Genomic DNA, 19,507 nt, shown 5'->3' with positions numbered 1-19,507 from the left:
TCAAATTGCACAGTCAGAACTAAAACTGGGGAAGCAACTTCATGTTATGACGTAGCTTCCTAAAATTACGTCATCACCCGTGTTATTACAGGTGTGCTTTGTATGATTATTATTAACTCGGTTATGTTGAACCATGTGGATAATAAAAAATATCTCTTGCTGCTAATCGAAAAGAGTAGCCCATGAAGTGATGACAGCGGGTTTCTTCTCTTAATATATATCTGTGTGGTCCTTAACCGTATGTCAAACACCATATAACCATAAATAAAATGTGTTGAGTGCGTCGTAAATAAAAGATTTCCTGCCTTCTTTGAAAAAAAGAAATTTATCCATTAATTTCAAAGATTTAAGAATACGTAAGAAACCCTGGGGGGATGATCACTAAGTCACATCCTCCTTCTCTACGATTATGAAACATGATTCAAAATACAAAAATTATTATTAACTTACGTAAAGAAGACATCTTGTTCTTCATCAGTCCCCTTAATATCGTAGTACCAATACAGCTGGTTCATGCCGCAGGCAAATGATGTGAGAATGAGAAAGAAGATGAAGAGAAACTTGGCGATGTCAATAAGCATGCAGCCTAATGAGATCTGCAGCGGGCCGAGGTGCTGGTTGGCTTGGAACAGGTAGATAATCCTCGAGAAGCTGAACACATTGGCCACCGCGAACAAGCCTTCCGATATCAACGTGGGCTCGTTCTTCGGCCAGTCTTTACGGCTCATCTCCTTCGGGCCATACGTCCCCGATTCTATCTGCAGGTAGGCAACGAAGCGCAGAGAGAAGGTGGCGAGATACAGCGACAGCATCATGAAGTCGAGGAAGTTCCACCACTGTCTGACGTATGCCTTCAGTCCCTCATCCCACAGCTGTTTACACTCGGCCCAGATAAACCCTGCAGGCAAAGAAAGGAATATTTCATCAATGACACCCCAGCACATTATTGAAAGATAAGGGAAAATTTATCCACAGGTTCTAAAATTTTGAACACATCTACTACCAACAAATATTGTAATTTATAATTTAAAAAAAAAAAAAAAAAATTTTGTATTAAAACCTTAAACACAAAATTAATACAAATCATTTACATAAATAAAATATATTTTCTACAGCTACAGATATCTGCCCAAAAACATACAATTGCATGTAATATAAATGTACATATAATTAAAGCTACCATGTTTTAAGTCATTGCTACTGAATGGTGTGGGAAGACTTTGCATCTGTCTTGCGTCACACAACAATATTTTTCACACAATAATAATAATCCTAATTCAAAATAGACTACCAGTATAATGCATGTAAAAATAGAGCTTGAGTTATTTTTAAAACGTGTTGGTTTTCTGTAATCGTGATTCATGTGTAGATCAGATAGTTTGACGTGAATTTTTCTTTTCAAAAGTTAACTCAAAAAAGACAAAGGAAAGATTTAATGTCTGACTGAAAACTAAATTTTCAAATGTCACTGATCCTATAGTCCTCCTACAAAAATGTTTTTTTGTGTAAATATTTCAGTTTGATATGACGTAAGAAGAAAAGTAAAAGTGTTTTAGAAATAACAAAAAAATACTATTTCTGTGTGCAATTTAGAAAACAATCGGCTTAGAAATAAATAACTTGTAGTAAAATCCATATTAGAAAAAAGTCGTTCCCTGTGGGAAGGACTATAGTTTCCATACCTTTCCTGTGTCACACAAAATGCATTTTGAAATACTATGCACCACAAGGACAACCACAAACACACTGCATTTGAAACAATTAATAATTACACAATTTAACACTAACTTGTAAGTAATGTGTGACTGAACAGTGAAACCCCCACTATATAGCCACACATATTGTACTCCACCTAATATCTAGCACCACTGTTTTTAATTACAGACCATAGTGTTTGTTAATACTGTGAAAACCCCACTATATAGCCACACATAGTGTACTCCACCTAATAACTAGCACCACTGCTTTTAATTACAGACCAGAGTGTTTGTTAATACAGTGAAAACCCCCACTATATAGCCACACATAGTGTACTCCACTTAATAACTAGCACCACTGCTTTTAATCATGGACCATAGTGTTTGTTAATACTGTGAAAACCCCACTATATAGCCACACATAGTGTACTCCACCTAATAACTAGCACCACTGCTTTTAATTACAGACCATAGTGTTTGTTAATACAGTGAAAACCCCACTATATAGCCACACATAGTGTACTCCACCTAGTAACTAGCACCACTGCTTTTAATTACAGACCATAGTGTTTGTTAATACAGTGAAAACCCCACTATATAGCCACACATAGTGTACTCCACCTAGTAACTAGCACCACTGCTTTTAATTACAGACCATTGTGTTTGTTAATACAGTGAAAACCCCACTATATAGCCACACATAGTGTACTCCACCTAGTAACTAGCACCACTGCTTTTAATTACAGACCATAGTGTTTGTTAATACAGTGAAAACCCCACTATATAGCCACACATAGTGTACTCCACTTAATAACTAGCACCACTGCTTTTAATCATGGACCATAGTGTTTGTTAATACTGTGAAAACCCCACTATATAGCCACACATAGTGTACTCCACCTAATAACTAGCACCACTGCTTTTAATTACAGACCATAGTGTTTGTTAATACAGTGAAAACCCCACTATATAGCCACACATAGTGTACTCCACCTAGTAACTAGCACCACTGCTTTTAATTACAGACCATAGTGTTTGTTAATACAGTGAAAACCCCACTATATAGCCACACATAGTGTACTCCACCTAGTAACTAGCACCACTGCTTTTAATTACAGACCATTGTGTTTGTTAATACAGTGAAAACCCCACTATATAGCCACACATAGTGTACTCCACCTAGTAACTAGCACCACTGCTTTTAATTACAGACCATAGTGTTTGTTAATACAGTGAAAACCCCACTATATAGCCACACATAGTGTACTCCACCTAGTAACTAGCACCACTGCTTTTAATCATGGACCATAGTGTTTGTTAATACTGTGAAACCCCACTATATAGCCACACATAGTGTACTCCACCTAATAACTAGCACCACTGCTTTTAATTACAGACCATAGTGTTTGTTAATACAGTGAAAACCCCACTATATAGCCACACATAGTGTACTCCACCTAGTAACTAGCACCACTGCTTTTAATTACAGACCATAGTGTTTGTTAATACTGTGAAACCCCACTATATAGCCACACATAGTGTACTCCACCTAGTAACTAGCACCACTGCTTTTAATCATGGACCATAGTGTTTGTTAATACAGTGAAAACCCCACTATATAGCCACACATAGTGTACTCCACCTAATAACTAGCACCACTGCTTTTAATCATGGACCATAGTGTTTGTTAATACAGTGAAAACCCCACTATATAGCCACACATAGTGTACTCCACCTAGTAACTAGCACCACTGCTTTTAATTACAGACCATAGTGTTTGTTAATACAGTGAAACCCCCCACTATAATAGTGAAACATAGTGTACTCCACCTAATAACTAGCACCACTGCTTTTAATTACAGACCATAGTGTTTGTTAATACAGGGAAACCTCTCCAAACTGAGCCATCTGTAAACCACAATTCCCTTAAAATCACATTTTTTTATGGTCCCTTTTAAAATACTGGTACAGAATATAACCTCTCTAAAACAGATACCCCATTAATACCAGACATTTCACTTTGTGTCATGGGTGTCAGGCACTGACATAGCTAGGATGTTATACTGGAGGGAGAGGGGGGACACGCCGGGATGCAACCCACACTATGTAAGTTTGTATATATATATATATATATATATATATATATATATATATGTATGTGTGTATGTATGTATGATTTTATAAAATTTAATACAATTTTAAAACTTTAGTTTGATTGGGGTGGTGTGTGTGCATGGTCCCTGTTGCCTCCCCTCCCTACACCACTGGTATCAGGTTCAGACGTGTTTCACTATTACTCCTTTAACCTACCTGCCACCCACAACACAATTAACCACTCCAGCTCTGACGGAGGCGGTCCCCGGAACCGTTCCCTGTTCGGCGGTGTGACGATGTCGGTGGACGCTGAGATGAGGAGACAGAGGAACACGCCGAAGGAGGCACTGTGGTAGAGGAACTTCATGAAGGGACTTCGCAGGAGCTGGCCGATCTTGCTCCTGGGGAAGATCCAGTAGTAGAGCGCCATGAAGGGCAGCAGCATGATGAGGCCAATGCAGATGATGAACTTGGTGAAGCCATTTCTCTTCCGCCAGCCCGGCAGACCCTCATACCAGATCGAGGTGAGCAGCTGCTGGCAGTTGGGGTGAGCCACAAACTAAGGAGGGAAGTAACACAGATAATACAGTGAAACCTGCTATAACAGACACCACTACCCACATACTGAGGAGGGAAGTAACACAGATAATACAGTGAAACCTGCTATAACAAACACCACTACCCACAAACTGAGGAGGGAAGTAACACGGATAATACAGTGAAACCTGCAATAACAGACACCACTACCCACAAACTGAGGAGGGAAGTAACACGGATAATACAGTGAAACTTGCTATAACAGACACCACTACCCACAAACTGAGGAGGGAAGTAACACGGATAATACAGTGAAACTTGCTATAACAGACACCACTACCCACAAACTGAGGAGGGAAGTAACACAGATAATACAGTGAAACCTGCAATAACAGACACCACTACCCACAAACTGAGGAGGGAAGTAACACAAATAATACAGTGAAACCTGCTATAACAGACACCACTACCCACAAACTGAGGAGGGAAGTAACACAGATAATACAGTAAAACCTGCAATAACAGACATCACTACCCACAAACTGAGGAGGGAAGTAACACAGATAATACAGTGAAACTTGCTATAACAGACACCACTACCCACAAACTGAGGAGGGAAGTAACACGGATAATACAGTGAAACTTGCTATAACAGACACCACTACCCACAAACTGAGGAGGGAAGTAACACAGATAATACAGTGAAACCTGCAATAACAGACACCACTACCCACAAACTGAGGAGGGAAGTAACACAAATAATACAGTGAAACCTGCAATAACAGACACCACTACCCACAAACTGAGGAGGGAAGTAACACAGATAATACAGTGAAACCTGCAATAACAGACACCACTACCCACAAACTGAGGAGGGAAGTAACACAAATAATACAGTGAAACCTGCTATAACAGACACCACTACCCACAAACTGAGGAGGGAAGTAACACAAATAATACAGTGAAACCTGCTATAACAGACACCACTACCCACAAACTGAGGAGGGAAGTAACACAGATAATACAGTAAAACCTGCAATAACAGACATCACTACCCACAAACTGAGGAGGGAAGTAACACAGATAATACAGTGAAACTTGCTATAACAGACACCACTACCCACAAACTGAGGAGGGAAGTAACACGGATAATACAGTGAAACTTGCTATAACAGACATCACTACCCACAAACTGAGGAGGGAAGTAACACAGATAATACAGTGAAACCTGCAATAACAGACACCACTACCCACAAACTGAGGAGGGAAGTAACACAAATAATACAGTGAAACCTGCAATAACAGACACCACTACCCACAAACTGAGGAGGGAAGTAACACAGATAATACAGTGAAACCTGCAATAACAGACACCACTACCCACAAACTGAGGAGGGAAGTAACACATATAATACAGTGAAACCTGCTATAACAGACACCACTACCCACAAACTGAGGAGGGAAGTAACACAGATAATACAGTAAAACCTGCAATAACAGACATCACTACCCACAAACTGAGGAGGGAAGTAACACAGATAATACAGTGAAACTTGCTATAACAGACACCACTACCCACAAACTGAGGAGGGAAGTAACACGGATAATACAGTGAAACTTGCTATAACAGACATCACTACCCACAAACTGAGGAGGGAAGTAACACAGATAATACAGTGAAACCTGCAATAACAGACACCACTACCCACAAACTGAGGAGGGAAGTAACACAAATAATACAGTGAAACCTGCACTAACAGACACCACTACCCACAAACTGAGGAGGGAAGTAACACAGATAATACAGTAAAACCTGCTATAACAGACATCACTACCCACAAACTGAGGAGGGAAGTAACACAGATAATACAGTTAACTTACAAACTGACCACGGGGGAAATACCACAGATAATACAGTTATCTCAGAAACTGACAAGGGAAATACCACAGATAATACAGTTATCTCAGAAACTGACCAGGGGGAAATACCACAGATAATACAGTTATCTCACAAACTGACCAGGGGGAAATACCACAGATAATACAGTTATCTCACAAACTGACAAGGGAAATACCACAGATAATACAGTTAACTCACAAACTGACAAAAAAGAAGAAGTAAAGTTTGTTTTATTTAATGACGCCACTAGAGCACATTGATTTTTTATCTTATCATCGGCTATTGGACGTCAAACATATGGTCATTCTGACACTGTTTTTTTTTTAGAGGAAACCTGCTGTCGCCACATAGGCTACTCTTTTACGACAGGCAGCAAGGGATCTTTTAATTACCCTTCCCACAGGCAGGATAGCACAAACCATGGCCTTTGTTGAACCAGTTATGGATCACTGGTTGGTGCAAGTGGTTTACACCTACCCATTGAGCCTTGCGGAGCACTCACACAGGGTTTGGAGTTGGTATCTGGATTAAAAATCCCATGCCTCGACTGGGATCTGAACCCAGTAGACAGATGGTCTAACCACAACGCCACCGAGGCCAGTCCACAAACTGACACGGGAAATAACACAGATAATACAGTTATCTCACAAACTGACAAGGGAAATAACACAGATAATACAGTTATCTCACAAACTGACAAGGGAAATAACACAGATAATACAGTTATCTCACAAACTGACAAGGGAAATAACACAGATAATACAATAAAACCTGTTATAACAGACATCACTGCAAAAAAAGTTAAAAATTAAAGTTTATTTTGTTTAATGACACCACTAGAGCACATTGGTAAATTTTACCTATAGTCTTAGATGAAAATCTGCAAAAAATTTCCATTAGGTCATAGGTTATTAACATGCACATTCAGAGCAAGCAGTTGTAGCACACACCTGTCGTGGGCACAAACCCTTCCATTCATGACGGGAAGGGAGGGAGGGGGGGGGGTAGGTGGGATTTTCGTTTAAGATTTGCACACTGTTATGTCCATAAGTAATATTCAAAGGATCTTTTATATATTCATCAACAAGATATACCACTGCCTTTGATATACAAATCATGGTGCACTGGCTGGAACTAGAAATAACTCAAATGGGCCCACCAGACTGACCACGCATCAGCCGAGCACTTTACCACCGAGCTATGCCCCGCCCCTCACTACAGACAGGTGACAAGCTAATAATTAATATAGGAACACCTGCTGTAAGATAACACAAGTAACAAACATCTGGTAAAGCACAAAGTAAGAGAAATAACACAGAGCTTAAAGGCTGGTAGGTGCCGCTTTGAACCCCAATATCAGTTCCAACCACTCACTGGGTTATAAGAAAGAAAGAAAGAAATGTTTTATTTAACGACCCACTCAACACATTTTATTTACGGTTATATGGCGTCAGACATATGGATAAGGGCCACACAGATATTGAGAGAGGAAACCTGCTGTCGCCACTTCATGAGCTACTCTTTTCAATTAGCAGCAAGGGATCTTTTATATGCACCATTCCACAGACAGAATAGTACATACCATGGCCTTTGCTACACCAGTTGTGGAGCACTGGCTGGAACGAGAAATAGCTCAATGGGTCCACTAATGGGGATCAATCCTGGACCGACCGTGCATCATGCGAACGCTTTACCACTGGGCTACATCCCGCTCCTCAATGTGTTATAAGGACACTACACAGACTGTTTTCTCTTACTACAACTAATCATTACAGAGGTGCACTCTCGTTACAATGTGTTATAAGGACACTACACAGACTGTTTTCTCTTACTTACTATAACTAATCATTACAGAGGTGTACTCTTACTTACTATAACTAATCATTACAGAGGTGTACTCTCGTTACAATGTGTTATAAGGACACTACACAGACTGTTTTCTCTTACTTACTATAACTAATCATTACAGAGGTGTACTCTTACTTACTATAACTAATCATTACAGAGGTGTACTCTCGTTACAATGTGTTATAAGGACACTACACAGACTGTTTTCTCTTACTTACTACAACTAATCATTACAGAGGTGTACTCTTACTTACTACAACTAATCATTACAGAGGTGTACTCTCGTTACAATGTGTTATAAGGACACTACACAGACTGTTTTCTCTTACTTACTATAACTAATCATTACAGAGGTGTACTCTTACTTACTATAACCAATCATTACAGAGGTGTACTCTTACTTACTACAACTAATCATTACAGAGGTGTACTCTCGTTACAATGTGTTATAAGGACACTACACAGACTGTTTTCTCTTACTTACTATAACTAATCATTACAGAGGTGTACTCTTACTTACTATAACTAATCATTACAGAGGTGTACTCTCGTTACAATGTGTTATAAGGACACTACACAGACTGTTTTCTCTTACTTACTATAACTAATCATTACAGAGGTGTACTCTTACTTACTATAACTAATCATTACAGAGGTGTACTCTCGTTACAATGTGTTATAAGGACACTACACAGACTGTTTTCTCTTACTTACTACAACTAATCATTACAGAGGTGTACTCTTACTTACTACAACTAATCATTACAGAGGTGTACTCTCGTTACAATGTGTTATAAGGACACTACACAGACTGTTTTCTCTTACTTACTATAACTAATCATTACAGAGGTGTACTCTTACTTACTATAACTAATCATTACAGAGGTGTACTCTTACTTACTACAACTAATCATTACAGAGGTGTACTCTCGTTACAATGTGTTATAAGGACACTACACAGACTGTTTTCTCTTACTTACTATAACTAATCATTACAGAGGTGTACTCTTACTTACTATAACTAATCATTACAGAGGTGTACTCTCGTTACAATGTGTTATAAGGACACTACACAGACTGTTTTCTCTTACTTACTACAACTAATCATTACAGAGGTGTACTCTTACTTACTACAACTAATCATTACAGAGGTGTACTCTCGTTACAATGTGTTATAAGGACACTACACAGACTGTTTTCTCTTACTATAACTAATCATTACAGAGGTGTACTCTCGTTACAATGTGTTATAAGGACACTACACAGACTGTTTTCTCTTACTACAACTAATCATTACAGAGGTGTACTCTTACTTACTATAACTAATCATTACAGAGGTGTACTCTCGTTACAATGTGTTATAAGGACACTACACAGACTGTTTTCTCTTACTTACTACAACTAATCATTACAGAGGTGTACTATTACTTACTATAACTAATCATTACAGAGGTGTACTCTCGTTACAATGTGTTATAAGGACACTACACAGACTGTTTTCTCTTACTACAACTAATCATTACAGAGGTGTACTCTTACTTACTATAACTAATCATTACAGAGGTGTACTCTCGTTACAATGTGTTATAAGGACACTACACAGACTGTTTTCTCTTACTTACTACAACTAATCATTACAGAGGTGTACTCTTACTTACTATAACTAATCATTACAGAGGTGTACTCTCGTTACAATGTGTTATAAGGACACTACACAGACTGTTTTCTCTTACTTACTACAACTAATCATTACAGAGGTGTACTCTTACTTACTATAACTAATCATTACAGAGGTGTACTCTCGTTACAATGTGTTATAAGGACACTACACAGACTGTTTTCTCTTACTTACTATAACTAATCATTACAGAGGTGTACTCTCGTTACAATGTGTTATAAGGACACTACACAGACTGTTTTCTCTTACTTACTACAACTAATCATTACAGAGGTGTACTCTTACTTACTATAACTAATCATTACAGAGGTGTACTCTCGTTACAATGTGTTATAAGGACACTACACAGACTGTTTTCTCTTACTTACTACAACTAATCATTACAGAGGTGTACTCTTGCTTACTATAACTAATCATTACAGAGGTGTACTCTCGTTACAATGTGTTATAAGGACACTACACAGACTGTTTTCTCTTACTTACTACAACTAATCATTACAGAGGTGTACTCTTGCTTACTATAACTAATCATTACAGAGGTGTACTCTCGTTACAATGTGTTATAAGGACACTACACAGACTGTTTTCTCTTACTTACTACAACTAATCATTACAGAGGTGTACTCTTGCTTACTATAACTAATCATTACAGAGGTGTACTCTCGTTACAATGTGTTATAAGGACACTACACAGACTGTTTTCTCTTACTTACTATAACTAATCATTACAGAGGTGTACTCTTACTTACTATAACTAATCATTACAGAGGTGTACTCTCGTTATAATGTGTTATAAGGACACTACACAGACTGTTTTCTCTTACTTACTACAACTAATCATTACAGAGGTGTACTCTTGCTTACTATAACTAATCATTACAGAGGTGTACTCTCGTTACAGTGTGTTATAAGGACACTACACAGACCAGACTGTTTTCTCTTACTTACTACAACTAATCATTACAGAGGTGTACTCTTACTTACTATAACTAATCATTACAGAGGTGTACTCTCGTTACAATGTGTTATAAGGACACTACACAGACTGTTTTCTCTTACTTACTACAACTAATCATTACAGAGGTGTACTCTTACTTACTATAACTAATCATTACAGAGGTGTACTCTCGTTACAATGTGTTATAAGGACACTACACAGACTGTTTTCTCTTACTTACTACAACTAATCATTACAGAGGTGTACTCTTACTTACTACAACTAATCATTACAGAGGTGTACTCTTACTTACTACAACTAATCATTACAGAGGTGTACTCTCGTTACAATGTGTTATAAGGACACTACACAGACTGTTTTCTCTTACTTACTACAACTAATCATTACAGAGGTGTACTCTTACTTACTATAACTAATCATTACAGAGGTGTACTCTCGTTATAATGTGTTATAAGGACACTACACAGACTGTTTTCTCTTACTTACTATAACTAATCATTACAGAAGTGTACTCTCATTACAATGTGCTTGAATTTTAAGTGACATATAGCTTGAAAATAAATTAAAATTAATGAATTGATGAATCAATAAACAAAATGAATGAATGAATGAATGGATGAATGAATGGATTAATAAATGAATTATTTGAATGGATGTATGAATGAATAAATGAGTGAATGATAAATGGATGAATGAATTAACTGATGGATATATGGATAAATGGAATAAATGAATGAATGAATGAATGAATGAATGAATGAAAATCACATAACTGACCTTGGTTGTATAGCACTATACCAAATAGCCTTGTTTCATCTTGTTAGTAAATTCATGGAGTTTAATTTGATTTGGCTGGGTCCAAATTCAAATCAGTGAGATATCAGTAACATAAAACTTTAGCATATTAAACATTTAACACCCACCCCCACCCACACACCCAAAGAAAAAAAACCCAATCCCCAAAAGCACCACAGTTTTATTAACAATGCGGACTCCAACAGTCAGATTTAGCAGAAAAAACTATGCACCAAATTTTTAACACACAAGTGGTAATTCCTCTATACTATTATGATCGGCTTATATTTCATGATATTTTATTTTTCAATAAATGTTATGAAAAGTCATAAACACTGATAAACTACCTACATAAAAGACTAATATGTCATTGTTTGGTAAACCTTAATACACTGGGTGTGACAATAGTGAGATATTATTGTTTATCATGGAAATTGATGTTGTTTGTGTTATGAGTATCAGTACAGGTGTTATTTTTGTCACTTCTTAGTATACTGTGTGCTGTTACTTAATGCACGTACAGGTAATAAATATTTGTGTCTTTATTATTAGTATGATGAAATATTGGTGTTTTGTATAATACCATAGCCTTGCTAAATTTGCTCATCTTTTATGCTTGCTAACATTTTTTGATTTACAGTATATTATCCCACAGAGGCGATAGAACATATATGTACGACAGTTGTTGATATGTCATCTCCTTTAATGTACCAGTCATTAAGAACTCATTAAAACAGGTTAATGCGCCCAGGAGAAGTGATCATATGAGCTTGTTCCAGCCAGTGCAACACGACTGGTATATCAAGGGAATTGGTATGTGCAATCCTGTCTGTCAGATAGTGCATATAAAAGATCCTTTGATACTAATGGAAAAATGTAGTGAGTTTCCTCTTTATGTCAAAAACTATATTAAAATTACGTTGTTTGACATCCATGATTAAAAAACCAATGTGTTTTAGTGGTGTTGTTAAACAAAACAAAATTTTGATCCTATGCGCCAACTCAGGTCAGGTCAATTCAGGTCATAGGGTTTTACGTGCACATTCAGAACAAGCTGTTGTAGCGCACGCCTGTCGTGGGCACAAGAGCCGGCCTTGGCCGGCTACTCCGCCCATGACAGGAGCACCAACTCAAGTGAAGGATGATTTTAAAGATGATCAAATCCAACATAATGTTTGACGTGATGTTATTCCAACACTGATTATTGATTTCAGCAGTATGTCTAGCCGAATTTGAACAAATTCTTCCTGACATACTGTTAAGAATAAAAGTTACCATAACCCAAAGCCATTTTTCCTTTATTATATTATTTTTATTATAAGTGAAAGACTTATATTATGAAACATCCAAATTCTACAAAGATCATTTTGTTTTGGTGGTGATGGTCAAAACAAAGTAAATTTTCTGTACAAAGAAATGAAATTTACAAATTTAAATCCCTTTTCATTAAAACAAGAAGAAAAAAAAACAAGAAAAAATTATTTAAAAAAAAACAATAATAAAAAAAACAAGTGGAAAATGAGGGCAGAAAAAATTATTCCATGAAGACTTACTATAATTGGATTGTTAGATCTAAAATCATGACGTTATAATACAGAATATGTACAATCACAGAGCCAGTAATCTACAAGTAGTTGGTGAAATTCCAACAATTGACTCAATACTGGGCTTTTTGCTGACCGCTTTTCTCCTTTTACATGTATCACAGATCAGGAACATGGCTGACATATCCAAGACCCTGTATTATAAGCTTTAAAACATGACTTGTCTTGTTTTCTTGAATACTCAAATATTATCACACACCTGGACGTCTGGCACCTTGAAGCACTGGCTACAACCAATTTAGTTAATGCTGTGCTATATTGTATTTCATACAGTGAATATTACTTTAATCAGAGCCACACCTAGAACCGGTGTCCACCTCTCACACATTATACGATATATTTCACACTGTACTTCAGCAGATTTAGTGATTTGTCTGAAGCTAATACTGTAAGTGCTTCATAGTCCCAGAGGGATGGAGTGCCATTACACACCAGCTAATTATGTCTACAGCAGGGCTAAATGTATTAAGAGATGAAGTATATAACTGGAAAGCCTTCATATATGTAACACCTAAATTTAATTTCCAAATTTGACTTCCATGCTGATATTCAAAAAAGCTTCAAGCATGTAAGTATATAACTGGAAAGCCTTCATATATGTAACACCTAAATTTAATTTCCAAATTTGACTTCCATGCTGATATTCAAAAAAGCTTCAAGCATGTAAGTATATAACTGGAAAACCTTCATATATGTAACACCTAAATTTAATTTCCAAATTTGACTTCCATGCTGATATTCAAAAAAGCTTCAAGCATGTAAGTATATAACTGGAAAGCCTTCATATATGTAACACCTAAATTTAATTTCCAAATTTGATTTCCATGCTTATATTCAAATAAAGTTCAAGCATGTTGTCCTGAGCACACACTTCATCAATCTGGGTTGGTTGTTTAGAACAGTGATGAATATTCAGTAAGAGAAAGGCTGGTGTATAGACCTTACACAGTCCTCTGGACCTGAATTCATTCATTAATCTCAACCCTTTTTTGTGCTTATATCCAATTAAGGTTCAAGCACACTGTTCTGGATACACATCTCAGCTATCTGGTCTGTCTGCCCAGGACAGTGGGTTAGTGGTTAGTGAGAGAGGTCAGTGTCGTGGTCTTACACCTATCCACTGAGTCGTTAAAACTCGCTCTGGGTGGGAGCTGGTACCGGGCTGTGAACCCAGTACCTACCAGCCTTGTGTCCGATGGCTTAGACACTACAAAGGCCAGTCTCTGGACCTGAAGTACAACAATGCAGCTTTACACAAAAGATGTTTCTTTTTTTTTCTTCTTTTTTCCATTCCCCCCTCTCCCCCATAAAACCACGGTGACTATCTTAAATTTGTTTTAGTTCTCACCAACTGATAAACCTGTGTTTGACATTAGCAACAGCACCACAACGTGCACTTAAAAAGGGCAGAAAGTTCCATCTGTCCTATAATTTCACAATCAATATTCGTCTTCAGACTCAACAGTTTGCTTTCCATTTTGCTTTAGCATGTGGCAGTATTGGTAAAATCTCTTCACACTAAACAGCCTTGACTAGCTACTAGGTACACTTTCTAATTTAGCACTTGCACATGACCGTTTATTTAATCAATACACATTATATATACTAAAACATGGTAATAGTGACACATGGTTTAAGTGTGAGAAACAGAAAGGAAAGGAATGTTTGTTGAACAAAACCACAGCAGATTTTAAACTACAACTCTTTAAGCATAAAGTTCAACATGGTTTAATACTTAATTTGTAGGTGAGACTGGGAGTCTGGTACTCAAAAACATCACACTGGAATCTCTAACTTTCCTAGCATTCATGTTCAAAAATGTCCGATATCGAATTATAATATGTCTGATGGCAAATTAGTAATTAATATACATATACACATACACATACACATACACATACACATACACATATACATATACATACACATATACATACACATATACATACATATTATATACATACATATAATTATATATATATATATACACATACACATACACATATACATATACATACACATACACATACATATTATATACATACATATAATTATATATATATATATATATATATATATATATATATATATATATATATACATACACACACACACATGTATGTTTAACAACACCACTAGAGCACATTGATTTTTTAATCATCAGCTATCAGATGTCAAACATTTGACCAAAAGTAATCTGCTACAATTTTCCATTTGAAATGAGGAATCTTTTATATGCACTCTACCCACAGACAAAACAGCACATACCATGGCCTCTTATAATAGTGATATACCAGTCGTAGGGCATTAGGGAGAAAAAAAAACAGTGTCAGAGAATGGATCCCCTGAGGAGGTTTGAACCTGTGGCCAAAGCACCTCAGGCGAGTACTCTACTGACTGAGCTAGATCCTGTATAATGAGTCATGCACTTTTTAAAATGGCAGTAACTAACAGATGAACAAAACCCCTAGGAAATAGCTATTGTTTCTTCCAGTTAGTCACTGTACGGTTTTATTTCTTTAAGTCACAGAAAAGTTTTGATTGAAAGTCGGGCATAAATGTATAGCTGTATACTGAGTTGAAATGATACTCTCATCTCATGTACACCAAAACAAAATGAAAGAATCATTATACTATACAGTAGCATAAATCAATGGCAATGCTATAGAAGATTTACAATATAACACTTCCTTATTTTGGTGATGTATCAATAGCATAAATCAATGACAATGCTATATAATATTTATGATTTAAGACTTCCTTATTTTGGTGATGTATCAAAAGCATAAATCAATGGCAATGAAACAGATTTATGATATAACACTTCCTTATTTTGGTGTTGTATCAGTAGCATAAATCAATGGCAATGCTATAGAAGATTTATGATATAACACTTCCTTATTTTGGTGTTGTATCAATAGCATAAATCAATGGCAATGAAACAGATTTATGATATAACACTTCCTTATTTTGGTGTTGTATCAGTAGCATAAATCAATGGCAATGCTATAGAAGATTTATGATATAACACTTCCTTATTTTGGTGTTGTATCAATAGCATAAATCAATGGCAATGAAACAGATTTATGATATAACACTTCCTTATTTTGGCGTTGTATCAATAGCATAAATCAATGGCAATGAAACAGATTTATGATATAACACTTCCTTATTTTGGCGTTGTATCAATAGCATAAATCAATGGCAATGCTATAGAAGATTTATGATATAACACTTCCTTATTTTGGTGTTGTATCAATAGCATAAATCAATGGCAATGAAACAGATTTATGATATAACACTTCCTTATTTTGGTGTTGTATCAGTAGCATAAATCAATGGCAATGCTATAGAAGATTTATGATATAACACTTCCTTATTTTGGTGTTGTATCAATAGCATGTTGTAGGGCTCACTAGACTGGTGTAAGGCTTTTTTGTGTGCTGGGGTGTCGTTAAACATTCATTCATTTATTTATTTACAAGGACTTGTAGTGAACTCTATAAAAGTTCATCAAGTTGATCTACATGTATACAATATAATATAATATATATTATATACATGTAGATATAACTGCTGAACTGAAATATATTTTGTATACATGTAGATAGACCTGCTGAACTGAAATATTTATTGTATACATGTAAATAGAATTGCTGAACTGAAATACAGTTGAATCCTATAGGCTTGAACCCCATCGGTGCTCGAGAAAGTGTTCAACACATTGGGTAGTTTGACCTAACCATTCAGTAAACAATGTGTAAGTGTAACTCGAAAATCGTTTTTGGTTCGAGCATTGCCTTGTATTTGACTCTTCCAAGTTTGACCCAACAAGATTCTACTGCATATATTGTATACAAGTAAATAGACTTGCTAAACTGAAATGTATATTGTATACATGTAGATAGACTTATTAATTTGTACAACTGCACACTATAGAGATGTCACTAAAAGGTAGTAGTGATTATTGTGTACAACTGCACACTGTAGAGATGTCACTCAAAGGTAGTAGTGATTATTGTGTACAACTGCACACTGTAGAGATGTCACTCAAAGGTAGTAGTGATTATTGTGTACAACTGCACACTGTAGAGATGTCACTCAAAGGTAGTAGTGATTATTGTGTACAACTGCACACTGTAGAGATGTCACTCAAAGGTAGTAGTGATTATTGTGTACAACTGCACACTGTAGAGATGTCACTCAAAGGTAGTAGTGATTATTGTGTACAACTGCACACTGTAGAGATGTCACTCAAAGGTAGTAGTGATTATTGTGTACAACTGCACACTGTAGAGATGTCACTCAAAGGTAGTAGTGATTATTGTGTACAACTGCACACTGTAGAGATGTCACTCAAAGGTAGTAGTGATTATTGTGTACAACTGCACACTGTAGAGATGTCACTCAAAGGTAGTAGTGATTATTGTGTACAACTGCACACTGTAGAGATGTCACTCAAAGGTAGTAGTGATTATTGTGTACAACTGCACACTGTAGAGATGTCACTCAAAGGTAGTAGTGATTATTGTGTACAACTGCACACTGTAGAGATGTCACTCAGAGGTAGTAGTTATTATTGTGTACAACTGCACACTATAGAGATGTCACCAAAACTAGTAGTGATTAATGTGTACAACTGCACACTAGAGATGTCACTAAAAGGTAGTAGTGATTAATTTGTACAACTGCACACTATAGAGATGTCACTCAAAGGTAGTAGTGATTATTGTGTACAACTGCACACTGTAGGGATGTCACTAAAAGGTAGTAGTGATTATTGTGTACAACTGCACACTGTAGAGATGTCACTCAAAGGTAGTAGTGATTATTGTGTACAACTGCACACTGTAGAGATGTCACTCAAAGGTAGTAGTGATTATTGTGTACAACTGCACACTGTAGGGATGTCACTAAAAGGTAGTAGTGATCAATTTGTACAACTGCACACTAGAGATGTCACTAAAAGGTGGTAGTGATCAATTTGTACAACTGCACACTGTAAGGATGTCACTAAAAGGTGGTAGTGATTAATTTGTACAACTGCACACTCTAGGGATGTCACTAAAAGGTAGTAGTGATTAATTTGTACAACTGCACGCTGTAGGGATGTCACTAAAAGGTAGTAGTGATTAATTTGTACAACTACACACTGTAGGGATGTCACTAAAAGGTAGTAGTGATTAATTTGTACAACTGCACACTAGAGATGTCACTAAAAGGTAGTAGTGATTAAGTTGTACAACTGCACACTGTAGGGATGTCACTAAAAGGTGGTAGTGATTAATTTGTACAACCGCACACTGTAGGGATGTCACTAAAAGGTGGTAGTGATCAATTTGTACAACCGCACACTGTAGGGATGTCACTAAAAGGTAGTAGTGATCAATTTGTACAACCGCACACTGTAGGGATGTCACTAAAAGGTAGTAGTGATCAATTTGTACAACCGCACACTGTAGGGATGTCACTAAAAGGTAGTAGTGATCAATTTGTACAACCGCACACTGTAGGGATGTCATTAAAAGGTAGTAGTGATCAATTTGTACAACCGCACACTGTAGGGATGTCACTAAAAGGTAGTAGTGATCAAGTTGTACAACCGCACACTCTAGGGATGTCACTAAAAGGTGGTAGTGATTAAGTTGTACAACCGCACACTCTAGGGATGTCACTAAAAGGTGGTAGTGATTAAGTTGTACAACCGCACACTCTAGGGATGTCACTAAAAGGTGGTAGTGATTAAGTTGTACAACCGCACACTGTAGGGATGTCACTAAAAGGTGGTAGTGATTAAGTTGTACAACCGCACACTCTAGGGATGTCACTAAAAGGTGGTAGTGATTAAGTTGTACAACCGCACACTGTAGGGATGTCACTAAAAGGTGGTAGTGATTAAGTTGTACAACCGCACACTCTAGGGATGTCACTAAAAGGTAGTAGTGATTAAGTTGTACAACTGCACACTGTAGGGATGTCACTAAAAGGTAGTAGTGATTAAGTTGTACAACCACACCGTATCTGACGTGACTTGAAGATTAACATCAAGAAAGACTGACATGTTATTTTTTATGAGAAATCAAAGACATATTTAGACATGGAGAACATAACTGGCCCATTGTACAAGTTTTATCTATTCATGTATCCATGGAAACCAGCTCACTTAAAACTAAGTAGCTGCCAATATCATTAGCGATGAGCAACTAAAAGACTTATTTGCTATATATGGTACCCATAACACTATTGATGGAAATCGTAGCACACACAGTGGAACCAGTCAATAAAAGCCAATCATGGAATGTGCTAGTCTAAGCGTGGTCGTTTTGAGCAGTACACATACATGGTTATTATAAATAGGTGGCCTTAATATAAAGTACCTGTTTTACAAGTGTAAGA

At 36.7% G+C, this 19,507-nt stretch overlaps 1 protein-coding gene across 1 annotated transcript in view; it reads right to left on the bottom strand.

Moving 5' to 3' along the window:
- LOC121374365 (transient-receptor-potential-like protein) overlaps nucleotides 1-19,507 on the bottom strand; it is a 52,091-nt gene that overhangs the window by 18,310 nt on the left and 14,274 nt on the right. The window contains exons 2-3 of the mRNA XM_041501468.1: nucleotides 4,008-4,350; nucleotides 451-898 (exon numbers count right to left, since the gene is read on the bottom strand). Coding sequence (XP_041357402.1) covers nucleotides 451-898; nucleotides 4,008-4,350 — 791 coding nt within the window. The remainder of the gene's footprint in view (nucleotides 1-450; nucleotides 899-4,007; nucleotides 4,351-19,507) is intronic.

This window comes from Gigantopelta aegis, chromosome 6 (assembly GCF_016097555.1).
Source record: "Gigantopelta aegis isolate Gae_Host chromosome 6, Gae_host_genome, whole genome shotgun sequence".
Lineage (NCBI taxonomy): Eukaryota > Metazoa > Mollusca > Gastropoda > Neomphalida > Peltospiridae > Gigantopelta > Gigantopelta aegis.
The sequence above is the reverse complement of the archived record's forward strand: the minus strand, read 5'-3'. Positions and strand labels throughout refer to the sequence as shown.